The sequence below is a fragment of the Podarcis cretensis genome (genome assembly GCF_951804945.1).
Source record: "Podarcis cretensis genome assembly, chromosome: 1".
In the NCBI taxonomy this organism is placed as follows: domain Eukaryota; kingdom Metazoa; phylum Chordata; class Lepidosauria; order Squamata; family Lacertidae; genus Podarcis; species Podarcis cretensis.
Genome location: NC_137170.1, coordinates 85,044,003 through 85,070,875, shown reverse-complemented (window position 1 = coordinate 85,070,875; position 26,873 = coordinate 85,044,003). Strand labels below are relative to the sequence as shown.

The 26,873-nt window shown below is 41.4% G+C and overlaps 3 protein-coding genes across 3 annotated transcripts; all 3 read right to left on the bottom strand.

Annotated features, from left to right (window-relative positions):
- Window positions 1-2,250: 2,250 nt before the first annotated feature.
- On the bottom strand, window positions 2,251-3,177 carry LOC307215068 (olfactory receptor 5AP2-like; the record flags this gene model as incomplete). The annotated part of the gene is made up of 1 exon (XM_079974231.1): window positions 2,251-3,177. One exon carries the CDS (start codon window positions 3,175-3,177, stop codon window positions 2,251-2,253), a length of 927 nt encoding a protein of 308 aa, XP_079830357.1.
- A 6,181-nt stretch (window positions 3,178-9,358) lies between these two features.
- LOC307201064 (olfactory receptor 5AP2-like) lies at window positions 9,359-14,913 on the bottom strand (the record flags this gene model as incomplete). Its single annotated transcript, XM_079950198.1, has 4 exons — window positions 9,359-9,704; window positions 11,744-12,122; window positions 12,490-12,667; window positions 14,899-14,913. 4 exons carry the CDS (start codon window positions 14,911-14,913, stop codon window positions 9,359-9,361), a joined length of 918 nt encoding a protein of 305 aa, XP_079806324.1.
- Window positions 14,914-18,745: 3,832 nt separating this feature from the next.
- Window positions 18,746-25,005, bottom strand: LOC307201055 (uncharacterized protein; the record flags this gene model as incomplete). The annotated part of the gene is made up of 2 exons (XM_079950192.1): window positions 24,059-25,005; window positions 18,746-19,683 (listed from the first exon to the last, which is right to left on the bottom strand). The coding sequence occupies exons 1-2, from the start codon at window positions 24,996-24,998 to the stop codon at window positions 18,746-18,748; spliced, it is 1,878 nt and encodes a 625-aa protein (XP_079806318.1). The 5' UTR covers window positions 24,999-25,005.
- Window positions 25,006-26,873: the final 1,868 nt, after the last annotated feature.

The following is a 26,873-nucleotide window of genomic DNA, read 5'->3' as shown; positions in this document are numbered from 1 at the left end:
AGTAATTTGTGCCCCCTAACCCGGGGCAAGGCAAGTAATTTGCGCCCCTAACCCCTAACCTGCCGCCGCTGCCAGCTTCTTCTTGCTGCTGCCTGGGCTGGGGTATTTACAGTAAGGTAGCCACGGCGGCGGCGGCGGGTCCATGTCAGGTGATCTGAGGCGAGTTGCCGCTGGCGCTGCCGCCCAAACGACGCCTCTTGCCCGGAGGAGGAGGGCAGAGAGGCGAGGAAAATGCAACATGGCCCAGCAGCTGCAGCAGCAGCGGCGGTGGGGCTGTGAGGAGGGGCTGCCTGGCGCGCCCTCCGCGGCCCTGATGCACGGGGACCGCGGCGAGCGCTGAGAGCCACTGCCTGCCGGACGCCTTCAGCCCGGACGCGCGCACAGCTCATCGGTTCCGCGAGACATGGGGCTCTGCTACAGCCTGCGCCCGAGGCTCTTCGGTGACTCCGGAGGCGGCGAGCGCCCCCCCCCAGATGTTGCGCCCGGTGCGGCCAGCCCCCCCCTGCACCCCCCACGCTACGCCACTGGCAGGAAGCAGGGCTCACTTGCAGGCAGGAAGTGTCTTGTTTAAATGATTGTATGTAAGCCACTCTGGTAACCATTTTGGCTGAAGAGCAGGGTATGGATGACAACAACAACAACAACACAGGCTATACAGTGGGTGTTTTAAAGGTCAATCAATGCTATAACTTCATTCATTGGCTAAAAACACTGAAAGGTGGGGAAAGGCTAGCTTCTTTAAAAAAACAAATGAGAATAGAGTCTGAACATTTTGCCTCATATTTTTGGATCTACAAATGTTTGTACAATTTCTTTTGAACAGGTTATACCTCAATTTCTACATTCCAGTAATGAGTCCCACCCCACAAGTTTCAGTAATACCCATAAGGTTCCAATTCATCTTGCTTGTTTCCCATACTCTGTGCAATAGTATGGAGACAACAGAAACCATGAGTCATTCCCTCCAGCTGCTTCCTTCTTGTAGTTGCTTGCCCTTTACCAAGTTTCTGTAGCACCACTTCAGTTTTCTGTGCAGCAAATGAAGCTATTGTCCCCAGTACCAGGTGTTCACCTGTCATCTGTAATACTGTCTCCCTTCTCCTTAGGATTTAGTTTAAAGCACTCCTGATCAGGTTCAGGAGACTCTTAGCAAACATATTGTTGCCAACCACTGTGTGAGGTGCAACCCATCTCCTGCTAGAAGTCCTTCCTCAAGCATATAACACCTGTGTTCAGAGATCTGCACTTGTTGCCAATCTGTGACAGGGCTAGCTTCAAGGTTTTACTGTTAGTATTTAAACCCCTTAACAACCAGTCTACCTACGATATCACATTACCCCTTGTGTGTACACAATCGACAGAATTGGCACATTTATAAATCAACAAAATACCTGCACCACATCTCTAAAAACATATCATTTGGTGTGCCAGCACTGACACTTTAGAACTCCTTGATTTTTTATATTGGACAGGTCGCTTCGCTGTATTCCTTGCCGTACCTGTTAAAGGCATTCTTATTTAGATAAACCTACCCAGATGTTTAGAAATTTTGTAGGAGTGTTAATTATTTTAGTCTATTTTACTGCTGTTGTAACATTCTGCATATTTTAAATTACAGTTGCAAAACTTTTTAGTGGTACAGTGGTACCTCAGTTACAGACACTTCAGGGTACAAACGCTTCAGGTTACAGAAACCCAGAAATAGTACCTCGGGTTAAGAACTTTGCTTCTGGATGAGAACAGAAATTGTGCTCCAGTGGCGGCATCAGGAGGCCCTATTAGCTAAAGTGGTACCTCAGGTTAAGAACAGTTTCAGGTTAAGAACGGACATCGAGAATGAATTAAGTTCTTAACCTGAGATACCACTGTACTGCTTTTCAACAAGTGTATAATCAAGAAGTTGATATATCTTTTCTTCTCTTCTTCAAAGAGGATATTCCTTGAGACTTGTAGACTTCACTGGGCAGATGCTATCAATTACTCTTGGCTCTTTCAGAGGAAATGGCTATTGAAGATATCATGCAAGAGAGAAATCCTGGATATATTTCCACAGTAGTCCAGCTTCTGACCCATTGCAATATTTTCTTTCTTTCTTTCTTTCTTTCTTTCTTTCTTTCTTTCTTTTCTTACTCCCTCCCTCTCTTACTTCTTTATCTTCCAGTTAAACATCAGCCAAATGTCAGAGACACAGCTGCAACCATCCAGCAGTCTGTACCAAAAGTCCTATATCAATTATAAGCTTTAACTTTGTCAGGCAACATACTTCTCCATCACCCGTCTCAGAGCACTCTTCACTTCCTTATTCCTCAAGCTGTAGATGAGGGGATTTAGCATGGGTATTACCACCGCATACAATAAAGAGGCCACTTTGCCTCCATTTCTTGATGTATTAGGTTGGAGATACATAAAGATAAAGCTGCCATAAAGGATAATAACAGCCATCAGGTGGGAAGAGCAGGTGGAGAAGGCTTTACGCCTGCCCTCAACTGAGCGGATTCTCAAAATAGTGGCAACAATGTAAGAGTAAGAGATAAGGACTGTCAAATGGGTGCTTATCAGGTTAAAGCTAGCAAATGAAAACATGACAAAGATATTGAGGCTGGTATTAGAACAGGAAAGTTGAAAGAGTGGGGGACCTTCACAGTAAAAATGATCAATGACATTAGGAACACAAAATGATAAACGAGTCATGCAACCTGTGTGTATCACAGCATTGACAGTTCCAGCAATGTATGAACCAGCCACCAGAAAAGCACAAACCTTCTGAGACATGGTGATTGTGTAGGTGAGTGGGTTGCAGATGGCCATGTAGCGGTCATATGCCATAGCAGCCAGGAGGTAACACTCAGTGGTGGCAAAAGTTACATAAAAATAGAACTGAACTATACACTCATTGAAAGTAATCACTTTCTTTTCCCTTAGGAGGTCTTTCAGCAGCCTGGGACTGATGGTAGTTGAGTAGCAAATGTCTAAGAAGGACAAATTACTAAGAAAGAAATACATGGGGGTGTGAAATCGAGCATCAGCCCTGATTAACATAAGCATCCCAAGATTTCCCACAATTGTGATGAGATAATTGACTAGAAACAATGCAAATAAGATGGCAGCCAACTCTGGACTGTCAGTGAATCCCGTGAACACAAACTCCTTCACTCTACTGCTGTTCCTGTCAGGCATTTTTTCCCCCTGATGGAATCAAAGAGAAACAAAATGGTGGTGGGTGAGGAGTGGGAAGATTTGGAAATCATTCACCATCAGAAATGAGGTAATCAATCTTCACCACTATATGTGCTTTTTTAAATAGAGAAATTGAGGTTTAAACCCCTGAATTATGGCTGGAATATAAAATTTAAAGGATCACCATTGGTGGAGAAGACCTTTAACAAATGAGGATGGTGTTTCCATATCTCCTCCTTCACAATTTAAAGCAGTGGCACTCTATTACCTTGAAATAAGGCAGTATACATAGCTTTACACAGCACAAAGAGAGGGCGATGTAGTAGGGTGGCCGTATGCCCGGAACTTCCCGGACATATACGGAATACTGCAGTCGTAAGCAGTGTCCAGCTGTAAATCGACCAAAATTTATGGGACAATCCAGACACATGGCAATCCATGTTGGCAGTGTCATTTTGGGGTGATTTCACCAAAAAAGCTAAACAGCTTTAGGCAAAACTAAAAAAGCTAAACGACTTTGGCAAAAAACCCAAAAAGCTTTTGTGTCCAGATTTTCACTTTTTGAAATACGGCAACCATATGATATAGGGAGGGCAGAGGGGGACTGAGCCCACATTCCGACATGTGAAGATTCCCCAGAAACACCTCTGTCTGCGGCCAACTTGCTGGTATTGAACACTAAGTGATTATTATCAGCAGCGAACTAGGCCTGTCTACAAAGGGTGACCACTATATGTGCACATCTCATTCTGTTAAAGAAAACACATGGAAAACATATGCTCTTAAATTACACTGCATTTTGCAGCTTAATTCTGAGAATATTTCAGCGGAGCCCTTTCACAAATATGCATGCAGAAACATTGAAATCTCCTTGCTTGCAGTACTTATGACACCATCTTCCTGTAATGTTTGTGTATGTGTGTGCGCTTTGTAATAGTTACATGCACTTAAGAGAAAAATAGTTAATTGATTCTATTCAAAGTGTCCAAACACAAAATATTGGCGCTATTATTTCATATCCTCCAACATTTCTATGATGAAAATAGGGACGTTCCATTCCATAATGATGATCTTACTGGGTCACCCTAGCCACTCTGGGCAGCTTCCAACATATATAAAAACATAATAAAACATTAAACATTTTTTTAAAAAAACTTCCCTGTACAGGATTGTCTTCAGGCGGCTTGGGAATTGAATAACTCCATACCCTCCAACATTTATCCAATGAAAATAGGGACATCCTTAGGGAAAGTGGGACATTCTGGGATCAAACCAGAAACTGGGATGACTTCTCTAAATCAGGGACGTCCCTGGAAAATAGGGACACTTGGAGGGTCTGTTATTTGCTAACAGCAATCATAAGTTAAATGTGCAGTTTCATTTTTTTCAAGAGAAGGAATTCAATTAGAACTTCTTTTTAACCCACTGTAGATATGAGCCTATCTCGCATGTTTTGACCTTTAGAACTGTAATCTCCAGGTTGAAATTCCTGAATCAGGCCATATTTAAAGTAGTCAATAGCTTTTTGATGAACTTCACAATCTTGGGCTCCAAGACTCCTCAGATCTTTGGCTCTGCGCATCATTTAGGCTGCACTCTCTTCTCTGTCCTCCTATCAGACCAGACAGCCTCTGCCCAGAAGCTCCTTTCATCTCCCTCAGTAAGGGGTGTCTGCCATCTTTGACCTTCTCTTTTTCCATGACTTACTATAGTGCTTAAAAGCCATCAGGAGGAGTCTGGAGGCTTGGAAATTCTTATCCTCACCTTTACCCACCTGTAACCTATCCTGGTCAGCATGGTTAGGAGCAATGGGCTGGTTTAACAGCTTCTATCCTACCATCAGGAAGTTACCTGGGATATCATTCTTTCCTTTCCTTGTGTCCTGCAGTGGAAGCATCTACTGGATCATTTGATCTTTCTTAGATCCAAGAGTGGAATCTGTATTCCTCCAAGGTCCTCTAAGATGCAAACAACTGTTTGATAGGCAAGCATCCTATTGACTAAGATTGCTACAGATATTAGTGAAAGACCTGCAGTTGCTGCATTGATTGAAAAAGTTCAGCATGTGCAACAGAACATAGACCATAAAACTCTACAGTAGGGGTAGTCAACCTTTTTATACCTACCGCCCACTAATGCATCTTTCTTGATGGTAATATTTCCTTACCGCTCACCAGTGCTCGATGGAAGGAGGACTCAGCTTGCGCCATACAATCCCCTACCACCCACCTAGAATCCTGAAACGCCCACTAGTGGGTGATAGGAACCAGGTTGACAACCCCTGCTCTACAACATCAAATAGTTAATGGTCTCTTCTTTACTGTTCTAAGGTTGTTGACTTCCAGTTTAATAATCTGCCTTGCGTCAGAGTTAAATGCAGTGGTACCATGGGACCAACATGCCAACAATATCCCCGCCCCCCTTGTGTACCAACTCCTTATGGGTTAATTAGTCCTCAGTAAGAAGAGGAAAGCTTTCAAGCCACTGTTCCTGTAAAAATAGCAGACCTTTCAAAATGGAGCAAGGCCCTCAACTCAGGCAATTGTTTTGTTTTTTTTAAATAAATTTTTATTAGGTTTTGCACAAATATCTCCAATCAAACAATTTCACAAATAACATATTTTCATCTTTTGGACTTCCCTCAGCTTTTCTGACAATCATCCGTATTTAAATTTTTATCTAATCATTCCCCAAATTCAGTACTTTTAAAATACCTTTTCAAACATATTTACATTCTTGCAATATTCCTTATATTTTCACAAAGCTTCTTTAAAACCCACTAGTGTTGTTGTTTCATCACATACACTCTTCAAATAATCTGTAAATTTCCCCCAGTCCTCAATGAACTTGTGATCTCGTTGATATCTTATTTTTCCAGTTAGTTTATCCAGTTCTGCATAGTCCATTAGTTTCATTCTCCATTCCTCCAGAGTCAGTAGTTCTTCCTGCTTCCATTTTTGGGCCATTAGTATTCTCGCTGCTGTTATTGCAATCCTTTCTATTTATATCATTTCTTGTTATTCCTAGGAGAAAGGCTTCTGGTTTCTTTACAAAAGTATATTTCAGCATCTTCTTTAACTCATTATATATCATCTCCCAGAACCCCTTCACTTTCTTACATTCCCACCACATATGATAAAAAGTTCCTTCTTTTTCTTTACATTTCCAGCACTTGTTACAAGTTTTAAACATTTTTGCTAATTTAACCGGTGTGGTATACCATCTATATACCATTTTCATAACATTTTCCTTTAATGTGGTACATGCTGTAAACTTCAAATTATCATTCCATACTTTAACCCAGTCTTCAAAATGTATATTGTACCCAAAATCTCTGGCCCAATGAATCATTACCGACTTGACTTCCTCATCCATCGTATACCATTCCAACAACATTTTATACATTTTCGATATTGTCTTACAATCATTATTTATTATTTCTGTTTGAAATTTTGAATCTTTTTCTTTATAACCCTTCTCTTTCGAGTCTTTTTTAAACATATCATTTATCTGATAGTAATGCAACCAATCAAATACATATTCTTTTACTTGTTCATATGGCTTCATTTTCCATTTCTCTCCTTCTTTAATCACCAATTAAAGAATTTAATTCTCCATAAGTAATCCAATTCCCCCTCATATTAATTTTCTTAACACACATGACCTCTAATGGAGACAACCAGTATGGAACTCCTGGTTCCAATAAATTTTTATATCTCTCCCAAACTTCAATTAGCGATTTTTGGAAGATGTGGTTTTCAAAAGCTTTATGACTCTTCTTCTTCTCTAACCATAAATACGCGTGCCACCCAAATCTGTTATCAAATCCTTCTAAATCCAATAATTTTCTATTCTTTAATTTTATCCATTCTTTTAACCAACAGAGACATGATGCTTCATAATATAGTTTCAAGTCTGGCAGGGCAAAACTTCCTCTTTCTTTTGCATCTGTTAATAACTTAAATTGAATTCTCAGGCAATTGTGCAACTCCATACACACAATGAACATCCTGGAGTTTATAGGCTTCTGAATGTGTGCTGCTTGTTACATGCATGTATATACAAATGCACACCTGAGATACATGCAGCCAAAGTCACTGCTTTCATGTGACAATTTTTAAAATAAGATTCCACCAACTTATTAAAAAATGTGTCATCATGAAAACAGCTGGTTTGCTGTTTTATAACACTATTTGCCATTATCAGGTTTTATCCAGTTTATATACAGAGTAGACCCACTGAAATTTATCAGCTATGTTAGTCATATCTGTTGATATTCTGAGTTGAATTAGTGCTCCATGGTTTTTATTGTTGTGTTGTAGTTTAATGAATTGTTTGTGTGCTGCCTGGGTACCTTTGGGTTGAAGGGTGGATTATAAATACAACAACAACAACAACAACACTAAGAAGAAGCGTGATGATGTTATCAGATCTTTTTAATGGAAATCTCCACTAGAAAGAAATTTGCATGGTACATTGTCAGTGTTGTTAGGACTCTGCTCGCAAAAAACCAAAATATTATACTAAGTAACCCAAGAGAACCAGGGTTCTGTGGCCTCCTCCAAAACTTCCCTACAGCTTCAACAGTTTCACAAGTATGAGGCACCAACTAGGCTACCACTGACTTCTGCTCTGTACTCTGGGCAGCCCAACCGGAAGTAAACACAAGTATATGGAGGTCACCAGATTGGCAAAAGCTGCTCTACTCTAACTTTCCCTCTCTCCAGCAAAATGGTTTTAACGGCAATGGGTATAATGATTGACTTTATCTGATTGGTATTAGGAGAGTGCATTTCTTTATGTTTACATACCCAGTAGGGCAGGAATCACCTTTTTAATGTATGAAAGAAGACCTAAATTAGAAAGCTCATGAACTCCAGTCATTGTAGCTACCTGTTGTTCTTGAGTTGGCACACAGTATACCACCTCCAATCCCAGCTACAATAAAATTATAAAAACCAGTTTGTTTGTTTTCTGTGGAGAATCAACTACTTCTCCAACAAAGAAGACCAGAAGAAAGGCTTAATAAAAACAAAACAAGAAGTTCCTTCTCTAGAGTCTAGGCAATCGGTGCTTAAAAAGTGAAGCAATGCTATAACCTCATTCCTTGGCTAAAAACACTGAAAGGTGGCAGCAGGACAAAAGAAATGAGAGTAGTGTCTAGAAACTGGGATGTTGCAGACGCTAGAAACTGGGACATTGAGGACTAATGCTCATCCAGGGGAGGAGCAACTGCTGCTTTTGCAGCCCTTCCCCATGGAATCCCATGTCTTTTATACAGTGTCCACTAGAACACCCTGACTCTGTAATCACAACATTACAATACCCTCAGCAGTATGGACTGATGTAATACTAATAGCATTAGCTATTAATAACCTGGTTCAGACTGTGTGCCCTTCATCAATCCATGCTCAATCAGCCTCAATACGACTATTTAAAACATTATTTAAGTGCCTTTTTGAATCAGTTGAAGGCTCATCTAGCTCACCATCTTGTCACCAACATGAGCCAATCAGAAGCTTCTGCATGCAGGGAATTTTGGTGCTGACCATCTTCCTTTTGTTTGTCCCAGATATATGCTTCTTTTATCCAAAGAGGTTTCTATTAGCAATTCTGACTAGAAGCCATTGAGTTATCTATCCAATATAAATATGCCTAATAAGATAATTCTCCATGAAATTTGTCCAAAGTAAGGACTATAATATGAGCTTACCTTACAGGGATTTGGTAAGATGCCAGAGAGAATGTATGGAAAGTGCTTCAAACATTTAGTTATTTGCTTTTATTTGATCAGAATATATATCTATATACGTAGCTTTTCAACAACATCTGGACTCAAAGTAGTTCATACAGTAAAGCTGAGCAACAACTTGAAACACCATGAAGTATATTTCACTTCTATCTTCTGCTCTCTTAATCAAAAAGGATATTCACTGAGTCTTCAAGGCTTCACTGGGAAGTTGCTATCAACTTCTTTTGGTTCTCTAAGAGAGGCAGCTATTGGAGAAGTCCTATTGGAAAACAGTCCTTGAAGTAGTTCCACATGGCCCAGTTTCTGCCACAAAATTACTTATTCTTTTTTAATATTCCAGTCAAACATCAGCCAAATCCCAAATAAACAGCTGCTATCCTCCAGCAGTCTTCACAGAGCATTCCATATCAACACTAAACCTTAACATTGTCAGGCAATACGCTTCTCCATCACCCGTGTCAAAGCACTCTTGACTTCCTTGTTCCTCAAGCTGTAGATGAGAGGGTTTAGCATGGGTATTACCACCACATACAACAAAGAGGTCACTTTGCCTCCATTTGTTGAATTAGGTTGGAGGTAGATAAAGATCAAGCTTCCATAAAGGATGATTACAGCCAGCAGGTGAGATGAGCAGGTGGAGAAGGCTTTGTGCCTGCCCTCAGCTGAGCGAATTCTCAAAATAGTGACAAAGATGTAAGTGTAAGAGATAAGGACGGTGAAATGGGTGCTTATCAGGTTAAAGCCAGCAAAAGCAAACATCACATACAAATTGATGCTGGTATCAGAACATGAAAGTTGAAAGAGTGGAGGACCTTCACAAAAAAAATGATCAATGACATTAGGACCACAAAAGGATAAATGAGTCAAACATCCTGTGTGTATCATAGAATTGACTGTTCCAGCAATGTATGAACCAGCCACCAGAGAAACACAAACTTTCTGAGTCATGGTGATTGTGTAGGTGAGTGGGTTGCAGATGGCCATGTACCGATCGTATGCCATAGCAGCCAGGAGGTAACACTCAGTGGTGGCAAAAGTTACATAGAAATAGAATTGAACTAGACACTCATTGAAAGTAATCACTTTCTTTTCCCTTAAAAGGTCCATCAGCAGCCTTGGACTGATGGTGGTTGAATAGCAAATGTCTAAGAAGGACAAATTACTAAGGAAGAAATACATGGGGGTGTGAAGTCGAGCATCGGCCCTAATTAACATAAGAATCCCAAAATTCCCCACAATTGTGATGAGATAATTAACTAGAAACAATGCAAACAAGATAGCAGCCAACTCTGGACTGTCAGTGAATCCCAAGAAGACAAACTCCTTCACTCTACTGCTGTTCCTGTCAGGCATTTTCCCCCCCTGATGGAATCAAAGAGAAACAAAATGGGAAAACTGCTTATTAGTTTTCTGTCTGAAATGAGGTAAGAAATCTCCACAGTTATATGGCTTTTAAACCCTAGAAGACGACAGCATTGTCATTAAAGGATAGTCATTGGTGGAGAACAGAACTTCATGTACATGAGTAGTGTAGAAATTCCATCTCTCCAACTTCAGAAATAAAACAAAGTCACTACGTTACTTGACATAGTCTTGCAATAAATAGCCTTACACAACATAAAAGCTTGTAACTTTAGGAAGGGCAAAGTGGGACTCAGCCACACCCACACCCTAACCCACATGTAGCTAACTTGGCTGATGACTGATCAACCTGCTTCTGAGCAAAAGGTTGCTCTATCAGCTTCTACCCTGCCATCAAGAAATTACCTGGGATATCATTATTTTCTTTCTCCAGTGGAAGTTTCTACTGGTGCAACTGCTCCACTTAGGTTCAAGAGTTGACTCTGTATTCCTCCAAGAACCTATAAAATGCATTTTACGCTGTTTGATAAGGAAGCATCCTCTTAGCTTGAATTGCTACAGACAAAGTGGAAGACCTGAAGCTGCTGCATTGACAGAAAAAGTTCAGCATGTACAGCATGACATAGTCCATACAGCTCAACATCATCCAATACAAAATGGTCTAAGATGGTTGACTTCCAGTGTAATAATTTGCATTGGGTCTGGTTATATACAATGGTGCCATGAGACCAAGATGCCAACAACAACTGTTTCCCCTTCAGGTAAACAACCCCCTTAAGGGCTAATTAGGACTCAGTAAGAAGAGGAAAACTTTCAAGGTCTTGCACCTGGTAAAAATATCAGGCCTGTCAAAATGGAGCAAGGCACTCAAGTGAGGTGCCTGAGTAGCTCCATACATGCTATAGATACTATGGAGTTTATAGCTTTCTGAATGAGTGGTGCTTCTTCCCATGGCACCTGTCCTTCTGTGATACCTGTTGCTCATCTACTATTACTCCCAGAATGCCATGTGTCTTATTATCTGAGAACAGGACCATCTCCTTCCCTTGGGGCACAGCCCAGTAACTTTGCTGCCCTCTCCATCATTCTCGTCTCTTACATCTTGCTCTCCAGGCTTCGCTTCGCTGGAGAGGCGCTGCACAGTTTTCCCTCTCTGCGCAGCGCCCCTTCAGCGAAGTGGGAGGAGAAATGAAAGGGGCTCCATTTCTCCTACCGCTTCGCTGAAGGGGCACTGTGTAGAGAGGGAGAGCTACACAGCGCCCCTTCAGTGAAGCGGGGGGAGAAATGGAAGGGGTTCCGTTTCTCCTGCCGCTTCGCTGAAGGGGCGCTGAGCAGAGAGGGGGAGAATTTTCCCCCCTGTTCTCCCCCTCTAAAACAAGGTGCATCCTATGGTCCGGTGCATCCTATAGAGCGAAAAATACGGTAACTATCCTGGCTGCAAACAGCGCATACACATTTACACTTGTATCAGAACAGGAAAGTTGAAGAACTGGGGGAGCTTCACAGTAAAAATGATCAATGACATTAGGGCCACAGAACGATAAACGAGTCAAATATCCTGTGTGTATCATAGCATTCAGTAATCCGGCAATGTATGAACCAGCCACCAGAAAAGCACAAACTTTCTGAGACATGGTGATTGTATAGGTGAGTGGGTTGCAGATGGCCATGTACCGATCATATGCCATAGCAGCCAGGAGGTAACACTCAGTGGTGGCAAAAGTTGCATAGAAATAGAATTGAACTAGACACTCAGGATACGTAATCACTTTCCTTTCCCTTAAGAGGTCAATCAGCAGCCTGGGACTGATGGTAGTTGAATAGCAAATGTCTAAGAAGGGACGCAGGTGGCGCTGTGGGTTAAAGCCTCAGCGCCTAGGGCTTGCCGATCGAAAGGTCGGCGGTTCGAATCCCTGCGGCGGGGTGCGCTCCCGCTGCTCGGTCCCAGCGCCTGCCAACCTAGCAGTTCGAAAGCACCTCCGGGTGCAAGTAGATAAATAGGGACCGCTTACCAGCGGGAAGGTAAACGGCGTTTCCGTGTGCGACTCTGGCTCGCCAGAGCAGCGATGTCACGCTGGCCACGTGACCCGGAAGTGTCTCCGGACAGCGCTGGCCCCTGGCCTCTTAAGTGAGATGGGCGCACAACCCCAGAGTCTGTCAAGACTGGCCCGGACGGGCAGGGGTACCTTTACCTTTACCTAAGAAGGACAAATTACTAAGGAAGAAATACATGGGGGTGTGAAGGCAAGCATCGACCCTAATTAACAAAAGCATCCCAAGATTCCCCACAATTGTAATGCCATTGTTCATGAGAAACAATGCAAACAAGGTAACAGCCAACTCTGGGCGATCAGTGAATCCCATGAACACAAACACCTTCACTCAGAATCATAGAATCATAGAGTTGGAAGAGACCACAAGGGCCATCGAGTCCAACCCCCTGCCAAGCAGGAAACACCATCAGAGCACTCCTGACATATGGTTGTCAAGCCTCTGCTTAAAGACCTCCAAAGAAGGAGACTCCACCACACTCCTTGGCAGCAAATTCCACTGTCAAACAGCTCTTACTGTCAGGAAGTTCTTCCTAATGTTTAGGTGGAATCTTCTTTCTTGTAGTTTGGATCCATTGCTCCGTGTCCGCTTCTCTGGAGCAGCAGAAAACAACCTTTCTCCCTCCTCTATGTGACATCCTTTTATATATTTGAACATGGCTATCACATCACCCCTTAACCTCCTCTTCTCCAGGCTAAACATGCCCAGCTCCCTTAGCCGTTCCTCATAAGGCATTGTTTCCAGGCCTTTGACCATTTTGGTTGCCCTCCTCTGGACACGTTCCAGTTTGTCAGTGTCCTTCTTGAACTGTGGTGCCCAGAACTGGACACAGTACTCCAGGTGAGGTCTGACCAGAGCAGAATACAGTGGCACTATTACTTCCCTTGATCTAGATGCTATACTCCTATTGATGCAGCCCAGAATTGCATTGGCTTTTTTAGCTGCCGCGTCACACTGTTGGCTCATGTCAAGTTTGTGGTCAACCAAGACTCCTAGATCCTTTTCACATGTACTGCTCTCAAGCCAGGTGTCACCCATCTTGTATTTGTGCCTCTTATTTATTTATTTATTTATTTTTTACTGCTGTTCCTGTCAGCCATCTTTCCCCCCCTGACAGAATCAAAGAGAAACAAATGAGGATGACTGAGGAATGGGACAATTCTTAATAGTTTGTTATCAGAAATAAGGGAATCAGTCTTTTCAACTCTATGTTTTTTCTTACAAATAAGAGAGAGAGAGAGAGAGAGAGAGAGACTTTAACCCGTGGAAGATGTCTATGAGACTATGAGATTTAATGGATTGCCATTGGTGGTGAACAGAACTTAATGAATTATAGGAGGGTGGTATTGAATTTCCATCTTTCCAGCTTCAGAATTCAAAGCACTGCCACTACATCACTTAACAGAGTGTTGTAATACACAACATTAAAAGGTGGTTGATGGAGGGAGTGCAGAGGTTTCCTCAGAAACACCTGTATCTGTGGACAACCTGCTGGTTTACCAACCCTGAGTCATTATTACGCACAACAAACTAAACCCGTCTATAAGGTGTGGTCACCATAGGTGCAGATCTTATTCCTTTAAAAATAGCTTCTGTTTGAAATATATTGATAGCACTTTATTTTTGAGAATAGTTAAGTCCAAGCATTTGCATGCACATTAATGAGCTCACACTGAAATGTCTTTGCTGACGCATTCCAAATATGCAAGTCTGAGCATAATGTTGTCCTACAATGTATTTCTGTTTTGTAAATAGGTGTGTGTATCTATAGAAAAAAACATTCTGATTGTTTTGGTTATAGTGTCCAGACAGAAAATATTACCACTATTAATTGCCAATTGTAAGTTAAGTTTGAGCTTTCTGCCCTTACTCAAGAAGGAGAATAAATTATCAGCTTCTTTTTAGCACACTGTAGGTATGAGTATGTTGTATGTATTGTGACCTTTGGGGTATACAGTGGTACCTCTAGTTGCGGACTTAATCCATTTTGGGGTGCCGTTCGCACCCCGAAAAGTCTGCAACTAGAGCGCCTCTTCTGCGCATGTGCATGGTGCGATTGAGCGCTTCTGCACATGCATGGGCGGCGAACCTAGAAGTAAACACTTCTGGGTTTGCCGAGTTCATAAGCTGAAAGTCCGTAACAAGAGTGGAACGCAACATGAGGTATGACTGTACTGTTCTGTGAGAACTCCTAGATGGAGAGCCCTCCAATTAGCCGATATGGAAAGCCCTGAATAGCCTTTTGGTGAGCTGTAGAGACCTGGGACCCCAGAACCTACAGACCTTAGGGTAGCTGCCCCATGCAACCTTTAGACTGCACTCCATTCTTTGTCTTTCTATCAGATGGGACCAGCCCTGCTCATCATGAGGAAAAGTAGATAACCCAGCCCACCACCTCAACTTCAACCCCAAACCCCACTGGCCCCTTTCTCCTCTATCAAGAAATGGCCACAGTCTTCTTCCACACTCTCTTTTTACCTGACTTCCATTCAGGCTTTGAAGCCATTGGGAGGAGACTGAAAGTTTAGAGGCTCTTAGCACCAGCCCCACCTTACCCAACTGCAGCCCATATTGACTGATTACTAGTCAAGCTACTCGTGTACAAGTTGTCAGTCTAGCATCTTCTACTCAGCAATTAAGTTACCTGTCATATCATTTTTCCTTTACTTGTAGCATCCAGTGGAAGTGCCTACTGGTGAATCTGCTGTTTTTTGGGTTCAAGAGTCTTCCTCCAAGATCCTCTAAAATGCACCTTACACTGTTTTATATCCAAGCACAATGTTAGCTCAAATAGCTGCACACATAGCAAAACATCTGCAGTTGTTGCATCAGTGGAATGAGTTCCACAGGCACAGCATGGCATAGTGCATAGAGCTCTACATCATCCAATAAGAAATGGTCTCTTGTATACTTCTGGTGCCTTATATCTCTGAGATCTGTCTGCTGACATCTCGAGAGACCACTAGGTAGGCTATAAACAATTACATGGGTGGCAATAACTACACAGTTTTCTATGATAAACATGTTTTCCTTAAAACAGAAGTAACAACCTAGTCCCAGAGGATCAATCCATATTTAGCAGGAGCTTATCCAGGCAAATATCTGCCCACACTTCTTTTCTACATGCAACAATCTAGCATACCCTTTGGTTGTTTACACTATCAGATCATAAACATGTTTGTTGAGAAATAGGACTTGGAATGCACATTGTGCTTCCACCTCCTCTGGATGCCATTATGACGGAGGAGAACATGAAAATTTATTTACCCTCTAGCCTGTAGTCTAGTCTTTTACAGACTCTGTCCCATAGCTTCCAGCCTGTAAAGAAGTTGTGGAATTGTTTACACAACATGTGAGGCCATGATGTGTCTTTGGACAGAGAGATGGTCACCCTTGGATCTGGACCACTGGACCAAAGTGGTTCCCCATCCCTTTCTTAAAGTACAACATTTGGAGAAGTTGTATGAACAGCAAGTGTTTTGGAAGCAGGTGCCTTTATCTGTTTCAAAAACAGCTTTTGTAGAAAGAGGGTAAGGAATTGCTGAATTTGATTGTGTAAAGGGGAACGCAGAAAAGGGAGATGTGAGGAAGTCAGGAAAGAGGGTTATGAAGATGGTTAGTAAAAAACTGGATTTTTATGTTTTTTCTGTTTGTTTTTTCTGTTATGCCTTTTATTGTGTTTAAATGTTTATGTTGAATATTTGTTTTATTATGTAAAATTTTAATAAATATTTCATTTTTTAAAAAAACAGCTTTTGTAAAACACAATATTTATTTATTCCCAGAAGGCGCTTTTGACCTCCTGGTTCTTCAGGCCTATAAAAGTGAAGCAAGTTCATCAACTGACGCAACTTACTAGTTCCACGCTGGAGTTTGTAGCTTTCTGAATGTGTGAGGCTTCATACATGCATGCATATACAAATGCTCACCTGAGGCATAGGAGGCCAAAGCCACTGATTTCTTGTGACAATTTTTTGGATGCCACCATGTTATCATAAAATGTGTCCGAATAAAAACAGCTAGATTACTGTTTTATAATGTTAATTGCTATTATGGGGTTGTTTCCAACTATCCTATACCCAGAGTAGATCCACTGAAATGTATGGGCCTAAGTTAGTCATGTCCATTGATTTCAATGGGTTTGCTTTGTGTTGGCCTGACATGGGATACAGCCCCTGGTTTTTATGTCATTTTCTTAGTTATATTTTCATTATTTTTGTGTATTGCCCTGGGTTCCTTCGCATTGAAGGGTGGGTCATAAACACAACAACTATGATGACGTTTTTCTATTGTTATGAGTTGGGGGGATGTGTTGCGTAGTATGCCTGACTCCGCTTCTAATTCCTGGATGGATTCAATTTCTGGAATAGCCAGGTTAGCTTTCTGGAGAGGTAATTGCCCACTAGGTATGGACCATTAAGGTAACAAAGGAAGTGGCTTTGTGCCAGACAGAAAATGGGTGGGGCCCCCTCCCTCAATGGTTGGGTGTGTGAGTTAGAAGGTAGAAGCTGGCAGGCTGGACAGCTGGGAGACAGAACCATGCCTGATTTCTGCTGGAATTCAAGGCTCTGGCTATGGAAGAAGCAAGACCATCTTGGGGTGTTAATGCTGTGTACCCCTCCATCATAGGCTCAGATTGTGTGTGTATACACACATACACATATACACACACACCATATATCATAAAGACACTACAGTCCCCAATGTTGATCATTCCGAAGGAAACCAAACACTGAGTAAGTGCCTGGAGCCCCTGGAATCAGAGATTGGGGTGGCATGAAACAGTATCTTTTATTGGAAATCACCATAACAATGCAATTTCCATGACATATTGTCAATGTTGTGCAGACTCTGCTGTCAAAAGCATCGAAAGCCTATCCCAAAGTAACTCAGTTTCCATACCAAGAGAATGTTGGGATACTGCCAGGGAGACATAGGCCATCACTGCCTCCACGCCGACCCCGGACTCCGGACGTCCATCGACCTCCCGTAGATACAGTATCAGCAATTAGCAACATGAGCTCCAGAAAATAGCTTTCACATTCCAGAACTGATGCACGTTCTTTCAGCAGATAATGCACAGTGAAAGTTGCACTCAGGAGAGCATTATTTAGAAAGTTTATTCAGCGTTGGTCAGAACAAAGAAAAACATGACTGCTTGCCAGCGTGTTCTGGCGCAGAGAGAGAAACGAAACAAAAACATCCTGTGAACAGGAAATACGCAGGCTGTATGACTCACATAGCCTGCTCCCCTTTAAGGTGGAACGGAAATATCCTAACAGAGAATAAGGATTCTGCAGCCTCCTCCAATTCTCTCCAGTGGCGTTTGTAATTTCACAAGACTAAGGAGTTAAGCTAAGTTGCTGTGAACTGTGGCCAGAACAACTGGATGTAAACATAGGAAAGGGTGGACACTGAGTTATGTAGTGGCGGCTGGCTCTCTCACCCCACAGCTAAAGAAGGTTAATAAATTCTGCATTGGCATTAGGAGAGTAGTTTTATCACAGTTATCTATTAAGCCTTATTCCACACAGAGAAAAGTGAACCCTCCTTGCTCTCACCTAGCAGTTTCCTCCTCTTCCCCCAGCCTCCCACGCAGAGAGATCCTTTCTATGCTGGCTCTCACACAGCTTACTTCATCTTCCATAGTTTTTTTCTTAATGTTTGCTAACCTGAAAGTGTGGAGTTGTCACCTTTTTCATGTGTGAGAGAAGGCATGAACTAGAAAGCTCAAGAAGCTCAAGTCTTTGCTGCTTCCTTTAGTTCTTGAGTTGACGCACTCTACTCCCCACTCATGGCCCCAGGAAACTTCTTGTCCAAGATATCCCGCAAAATAGGGGGCATCTTATATATGGGGGAGTCTTATAGACGAAAAAATACGGTAATTATCCTGGTAAAAAGTCACTGGCGGATCTGTCCAAGATAAATGTGCCCAATCAAATTTTTCACCAAGGATTTCTCCAGCGTTACTAGCTTACCTTACATGGTTGTTGTATGATACCAGAGAGAAAGTATGTGTAGAACTATGAGCATTTATTTAGAATATGTATATGTTTCTTTTCCATTACAAATGTACTCAAAGTAATTTACACAGTAAAATTGAACAAATATTTTAAACATCTTAAAGCATTCTTCTCTACTATATTCTGTTCCCTTTCTCAACTAGGATGTTCCTTTCCTTGAGTCTTGTAGGCTTCTCTGGGTAGATGCCTTTGACTCTTTCATGGGAGATGCTATATGTCTCCACCCAGCCCAGTGCAATCTTCTTCCTTCCCTCCTTCTTTCTTTCTTTCTTTCTTTCTTTCTTTCTTTCTTTCTGTCAGATACCAGATACACAGCTCCAACCTTCTAGCAGGTTTATATAAAACAGGGAGTTTTATATAAATATTAAGTGTAAAATTGTTACGAAATATATTTCTCTATCACCCGTCTCAAGGCACTCTTCACTTCTTTATTCCTCAAGCTGTAGATGAGAGGATTTAGCATGGGGATTACCACCGCATACAACAAAGAGGCCACTTTGCCTCCATTTGTTGATGTATTAGGTTGAAGATACATAAAGATCAAGCTGCCATAAAGGATGATGACAGCCAGCAGGTGAGAGGAGCAGGTGGAGAAGGTTCTGTGCCGGCCCTCAGCTGAACGGATTCTCAAAATAGTGGCAACAATATAAGAGTAAGAGATAAGAACTGTCAAATGGGTGCTTATCAGGTTAAAGCTAACAACTACAAACATCACAAAGATATTGAGGCTGGTATCAGAACAGGAAAGTTGAAAGATTGGTGGACCATCACAGTAAAAATGATCAATGACATTAGGACCACAGAATGATAAACGAGTCATACAACCTGTGTGTATCATAGCATTCAGTGATCCGGCAATGTATGAACCAGCCACCAGACAAATACAAACCTTCTGAGACATGGTGATTGTGTAGGTGAGCGGGTTGCAGATGGCCATGTACCGATCGTATGCCATAGCAGCCAGGAGGTAACACTCAGTGGTGGCAAAAGTTGCATAGAAATAGAATTGAACTAGACATTCAGTAAAAGAAATCACTTTCCTTTCCCTTAAGAGGTCTATCAGCAGCCTGGGATTGATGGTAGTTGAGTAGCAAATGTCCAAGAAAGACAAATTACTAAGGAAGAAATACATGGGGGTGTGAAGTCGAGCATCAAACCTGATTAGCATAAGAATCCCGAGATTCCCTACAATAGTGATGAGATAGTTTACTAGAAACCATGCAAACAAGGGGGCAGCCAACTCTGGACGATCAGTGAATCCCAAGAGCACAAACTCCTTCACTCTACTGCTGTTCCTGTCAGCCATCTTTTCTCTCCCTGATGGAATCAAAGAGAAACAAGATGGAGATGGGTGAGGAATAGGTAGGTTCTTAATAGTTTGCCAAAAGAAACCATAGAAATTTGGTAATCAGTCTTCACAGCTATGTTTTAAAAAACAATAGATTTTAACCTCTTGAATATGGCAGGCCAGTGAGTTTTAAAAGATTTTTAAGAGGATGGTGTTGAATTTTCATCTCTTCAGCTTCAGAATTCAAAGCACTGTCACTTGCCATCATATTGTGATAAATAGCCTTCTACAACATCATGTAGTGGGAGCAGAGTGGGATTGGACCCCCATTCAGACCATACAAGAAGATTCCCCAGAAACACTTACATCCATGACCTACTTGTTTGTATTCATCACTTGGTGATTATCAACAATAAACTACATTTGTCTGCAAGGTGTGTTCACCATAGGTGCATATCTCATTCCATTAAAGTGGGTTCCGCTTGACATATAGTGATAGTATGACTAGGGATGTTATGATATACAACAGAATAGGGGGGAAACACCTGGACAACATATGCTCATATATTACACTAATTATTTTCAGTTCAATTTTGAGAATATTTCAATTCAGGCATTACCACACATATATATTCACAAACAATAAAAAAATTCCTGACTCTTACTGAAATATGATACCCTAACCTGCAGTTCTGAGCATAACATCTTCTTAAAATATATGTGTGTGTTGTACTTAGTTGCATTTATTTAAAAAATATTACTAGTCATTAGGTTTAAAGTGTCCATACAGGAAATATTATGACAATTTATTGCTATTCATAATTGAAGGTTAAGTATGGGCATCCTTTTCTTTTTCAAGCACACCTACATGACAGGGCAGTCCCATCATATATGGTAGAAACTGCCCCACCAGTTGCAATTTCTCTTTTGCTTAGTTTTAACAGGAGAGAAATGGAAGATTATTCTGAGCATCATCTCTCTAATGTGAGGTGAAATTTCAACTTCTATTTAATGTACTGTAGGTATGAGTATCTTGCACATATTGTGACTTTTGGGCTATTCTGTTCTGTGATAACTCCTAGGCTGAGAATTCTCAAATTAGCCCATATTTAAAGCCCTGAATCGGCCTCACAGTCTTGGGATCTGAGACCCTTCAGAACTTAGGGTAGCTGCTCCTTGCTATCTTCTCCATCTTCCTGTTAGACCAAACAAGCCCTGATGATAGTGTTAGAAGGTAGACAACCCATCCCACCACCAGCAGTTCCTTTCTCTTCCCCCAAGAAATGACCTCTGCCTTCTTCCAGCCATTCCTTTGCCATGTCTTTCTTTGGGCTCATAAGCCATCAGGAGGAATCTGAAGTCTTGGAGACTCTTATCAACCCCAGGCCCTCCTTACCTACCTGCATCTGCTCCTGACTGATTAATGGTCAGGCTACTTGTGAACATGTGGCCAGTCTAGCACAATTCTACTCCACAATCAAGAAGTTACCTGGAATATCATTCTGTTCTTTACTTGTGCCCTCCAGCCAGTGTGTCCTCTGAGGCATCTGCTCTTTCTTAGGTTCAAGAGTGGAATCTGTATTTATTCAAGGTCCTCTACAATGCATCTTACACAGTTTGATAAGCAAACATACCATTAGCTTGAATAGCTACAGACGTAGTTAAAGATCTGCAGTTGTTTCATCAATGGAATTAGTTCAGCTTATACAGCATGACATAGTGCATAGAACTCTACATTATCCAATAAGAAATGGTCTCTTGCTTACTTTTGGTGCCTTATATTTCTGATAATTCTCTGCTAACATCTCCAGAGACTGCCAGCAAACAATTATACTTGTTGATTAATTACTTTGCAGTAACTGCAAAGCTTTCTATGAAAAGGGTTCCATTTGCTCAAAACAACAGTAGCAGCCTTGTCCCAGAGGATCCTTGTCCCAGAGGAGTCCATGCACTGCAGAGACTTTTGATGCATTACTGCATTTTAATATTGTGTTGGAACCTGCCCTGAGTGGCTGGGGAAACCCAGCCAGATGGGCGGGGTATAAATAATAAATTGTTGTTGTTGTTGTTGTTGTTGTTTTGAGGGAAACAACTGCTCACAATTCTTATCTACATGGATCTATCCACCTTTCTATTTAGGTGGCTTTACTGTCTGATTGAAAATGTGTTCGTTTAGTAGAATAAGCTGGAATGCAAATTGTGCTTGCCACCTCTTCTGGATGCCACTGTAAAGGAGAGGGATGAAAAATTACCCTCTAGCCTACAGCATTTCACAGACTGTGTCCCACAGCTTCCAGCCTATAAAGTGTGGGATCACTAGCCCATATAACCAACATGCTTAATGTATGAATGGGGATAAGACCATAGAGTATGCTGTCTGCAAGACTTAGCTGACATTGGGAAGGACTAGGTATTCAAGCCTTTATTTCCCTCCAGTCTACCCCAGAAGCTCGACATGTGAAGTGACTCAGTTGGTTGCTACAGCTTAGCCTCCATAGCTCTAACAAGTCTCTCTTGAGTTCCTATACCATTAATTTAGAAACATTCATCACTGTAACTAAGCCAAATTTTACTGCCTGCACAACTTTTTCTGAGTACTGTATGAAAAAGCACATGAATCTGACCTTTGGGAAGATTGTAAGTAAACCATTTTTAACTTACAAAACATGTGGTCTTCTTCTATGCTAGGGAAAGATGTACATTTTGGAACTCACGGGGGCATATTTTAAAGGTCTAACAACCTATATTTCTATTCTTTACTTTGCCGCATGTATTGTTTTAATTCTGTGCTAGGGTTCTCTCACCAAAGCATACCTGCCCCCAACCTTGATATTGGTATCTTTCCTTGAAGCAACATAAAGAAGTTGTGGAATTCTTTAGAACAGTCCCAAAATAACCCAGGGAATATGAACCCTGCCAGTAGCACTCCTACCACACCTGTGGTCCCCTAATACTGAGCCAGGAGAAACACAGGCTGCTTTTGAACATCCTTGAGATTCACAGAGACTATAGTCAAGCAGTCCACTCACTGTCTTTTGAGCCCCAAGCTCACAGGTTACTCAGCAATGTATGATCTAGCAGCTAAATGCCAGATATGCAGCCAAAGCTTATTGCAAGAAGCCGTATCAAGATAAATGCAAATACTTTATTATTATTTTTTTGTAATAATTTTAATTACATTTTCTGTTTTACAATTTCAAATAAACATTTTACAAACTTTAGAATATCCAATGACTTCCATTCTTCTCTTTCCATGATTCATTTTGCATATCATACATCTCTGCATATTTTACTATAAACAATTCTAATCAATTTTCCACTTTTACATACATCAAAAATTATTTACTCTGTTGAATTTATCTTAATGCTGCCAGCATTTTCAGCTGTATACAGTTTTTTCCAATCTTCTTTAAAAATATGTTCTTCTTGCTCTCTTATTATATATGTTAAAGGTAAAGGGTAAAATCTGCAAGTTAAATCTGCAAGTTGTGCATATTCTGTCAACTTCAGTTGCCAATCCTCTTTAGCTGGGACCTCGCTCACTTTCCATTTTGAGGCTAACGAAACACGGACCGCAGTTGTTGCATACATAAATAACCTTTTCTGACACCTGGGAATTTCAGTCTGGGTTATCCCCAACAGAAAGGAACTGCTTTTTTTTGGAAAAGTAATTTTGAACATTTTTTCCCAATTCATTATAAATCATTCCCCAATACACTTTTACCTTTTTAAATCTCCACCACATGTGGAAGAACGTTCCCTCCACTTCTTTACACTTCCAACACTCAACTTGAATCTGTTTTATAAATCTTATCCAACCTACTCAGAGTTAAGTACAATCTATGAATCATTTTAAATAGTTCTCTTTCAATGAATAGCATGCTGTAAATTTCAGGTTGCTTTTCCAGAGTTTCTCCCAGAGGTTAAGATCTCTATTGTGTGCTATATCTATTGCCCAGTGTGTCATTGAAGTTTTAAGAAGCTCATCTTTTGTTTCCCATTCTAATAGAAGAAGATTATACATATTAGACAAAGGTTTATCCCTATTTTTCAATAGTTCTTTTTAAAAAGGTGAGCTTTAATCCAAAAATCCATTCCTTGTATCTAATTTAAACATAATGTTTAACCGATAATATTGCAACCAATCCACAAATTGGCTCCTTAGGTTTTCCATTGGTTTCAGTTTGGGTCCGTCCCCCCCCCCCCCCTGCACCTGTGGAATCCATGAGTTCCTGGTAAGTCACTTACTGTCTTTCCATATTAACTCTCTTAATTATAATTGCTTCGATGGGAGATAGCAAATCCCGGCCGAAAGTGGCTCCCCATCCCTGTCTTAAGTTATAGGTGCTGTAAGGAAAGCAAAAGTCCTGGAAGCAGGTGGCAGAATCTATTTTATAAAAAAGCTTTTGTAAAATGTAAGATTTCTTCCCAGGACTTTTCGGAAGGCACTCCTGACTTCCTGGTTCCTGAGACTATAAATCAAAGGGTTCAGCATGGGAGTCACCACTACATAGAACACAGAGGCTATTTTGTCAAGGTGGTGGTTCTGCCTAGAACTAGGTCTTATATACATGAGGCCACCAAATCCATAAAAAATGGTGACAACCATGAGGTGAGATGTGCAGGTAGAAAAGGCTTTCTTTCGGCTCCTAGCACAGTGGGTCTTTAAAACAGTGACCAGAACATAAGTGTAAGAAAAGAAAATAGTCGAAGTGGTTGCTATAATATTGAACCCAACAAAGACGAACATCAAAATTTCATTGAGACTAATGTCTGAGCAGGACAGCTGCAGAATGGGAGGAATTTCACAGTAAAAATTCTGAATGATGTTTGGACCACAAAAGGATAGTCTTGATGCAGCAACGGTGTGCACCAAAGCATTTATTGTTCCAGCTGCATAGGAAAGAGCAACTAGCTCAATGCACTTTCTTTGGGACATGGTGATTAAGTAGAGCAGTGGGTTGCAGATAGCCACATAGCGATCGTAGGCCATCACTGCCAGCAGGTAACACTCAGTGGTGGCAAATACAGCATAAAAGAAAAGCTGAGTAAAACAACCGGCAAAAGAAATTACTTTCTTCTCCTTTAAGAGATTGCTTAGGAACTTTGGGGTGACGGATGAGGAGTAACAGATGTCCAAGATAGACAGGTTGCCAAGTAAGAAGTACATGGGAGTTTGCAGTTGTGGGCTGGACCTGATTAAGAGAATCATGCCCAGATTCCCCGCCAGGGTGGTGGCATAGACAGCACAGAAGATCACAAAGAGGGCAATTTCCACCTGAGGAAGGTCTGTTAGACCTGTGAGTAGGAAACTGTTCACCAACGTGTTGTTTCCTGTTTGCATCACGGTGACGCTGTGGAGACGGAAAGAACACAGAAGTCAGCATTGCTTGTTCTTTTAGACTCCCAGGGACTAAAAGACTGACACAAGCATAGTGGGGAAGGTGCCTCTGCTGGTGCTTTCTTGGAAAAGCAAAAGATATGAGAACAATGTTTTGAATGGGTTATGGTTTTCAGCAAAGTAAACTGAAGTGAAAAATAACTGAAGATAATTTTCAGCAAGGTTTTTATAAGCAGATAGGAGTGTTATACAAAGCACAGAGGTATACAATGAAGGACCCAATGTCTATATCATAGGTGTCTCAGAGCATATCAGTGGCTACCATAATGGAGGCGTAGCAGAGCAGCCAACTTGCCCGAAGGAAACATGTACCGAAGCATAATCTACACAAAGTCTTAAAGAAGAAACTCCAGGATTATGACACCTGTATTCTGCTGACTCTGACCATGTAATACAGAGCCTTCATCACCACATGCCTCCAAATATTCTTGGGGTACAGCTACAATTAGTTTCAGCCATTGTGTTTCATTATCAGGGATGATGGGAGCTGTAGTCTAAGACAGCGTGTGGGTAGCAACTTAGGGGAAACTGCTCTATAACTGTCTTTTGCTGAGAATTAATTCCAGGTGCTTTTGTACACCATCATGGATGATGTATCTGCAGAAGGTACGTCAATTAATCCTTCTCTGAGGATCCAAATGGTTCACCCTTTCTTATTTCAAAAAAAAAACAACTTGTTGCTAGTGAAATATTACACATGGCTAAAGCATATTCCAGCAATACTGATATGCAGTGGCAGCAAAACAGTTGTGCTAGTGTCACAATGGCCTCTCGCATGACTGAAAAAATACGTCTGAACTTACTGTCTTCCTCAAAGTTCAGTTGTGCCTTTAATAGCTTGAAGCTTTCTGACTCTTTCAAGCTGACTATTCGGTACAGGTGAATCACTGACTTGTGAAACCAATAGCAAAATGCTTCTAGTGATGTGAAGAAAGCCAGATCTATCTGTGTTCTACATGACACTGGGCTTTTTATTGTCTCAGCAAACAATGATGTTGCCTTCGCTTTCTTTGGGATCATTGGGGAAATCTTAATGCTCCCTGAAGTACCTCACATCCCAAGAACATACAAGAAAATATCTAAAATTGACTTCATAGTCATGTAGTGAAACTAATGAGAGCCAATATAAAATCTCTCACACATTTTAAAGACTGCTTGAGAAATTGTACATTTTGATATGTAAGGTTATAATAACTCATATAGCACTAGGTCCCTCACCCAATCTAATTCTCAAAGGTGGGGGAAAATCTGTGTAAGAATGGTCTGAATGGCTCCTTCCTTTCATCCTGGGCAAGGTCACTCCAGCTGGCCTCCATGTTCCAAAACAGGGGATGAGAGACAAAATTATCCATCACCTGCTAGAGGAAGAGGGGGTAGGAATACCCATCCTTTGCACTCCAACCACTACAGCAGAATGCACAGCCCAGAACCAAGGAGTAACAAAAGAACCCACCAAGCTAGTCAGCAAGGGAACTTGGTTGGAAACAGCCCTTCACCCAAGGATATCTCAGGGTGTTTTCCGTTGCGATTGCTAAAATCCACCTGACTGCCCGTGGTAGGTGCCAAATTGAATAGCCTGAGAAATCCAGCTAGAGTCAATTTCAAATCAAGGCATGGTTGGGTAGGCGAAAGAAAGAAAGAAAGAAAGAAAGAAAGAAAGAAAGAAAGAAAGAAAGAAAGAAAGTCTCCAAGGACCAGTTGATAGCACCAGAAACCTCACTTCTACCCTCTGTGACATGGGAAATTCATTTACATCCTAGAGGTGGGAACACCATTATCTGATTATAATGTACAGAAGGCCATTTGGGTGAGATTTCT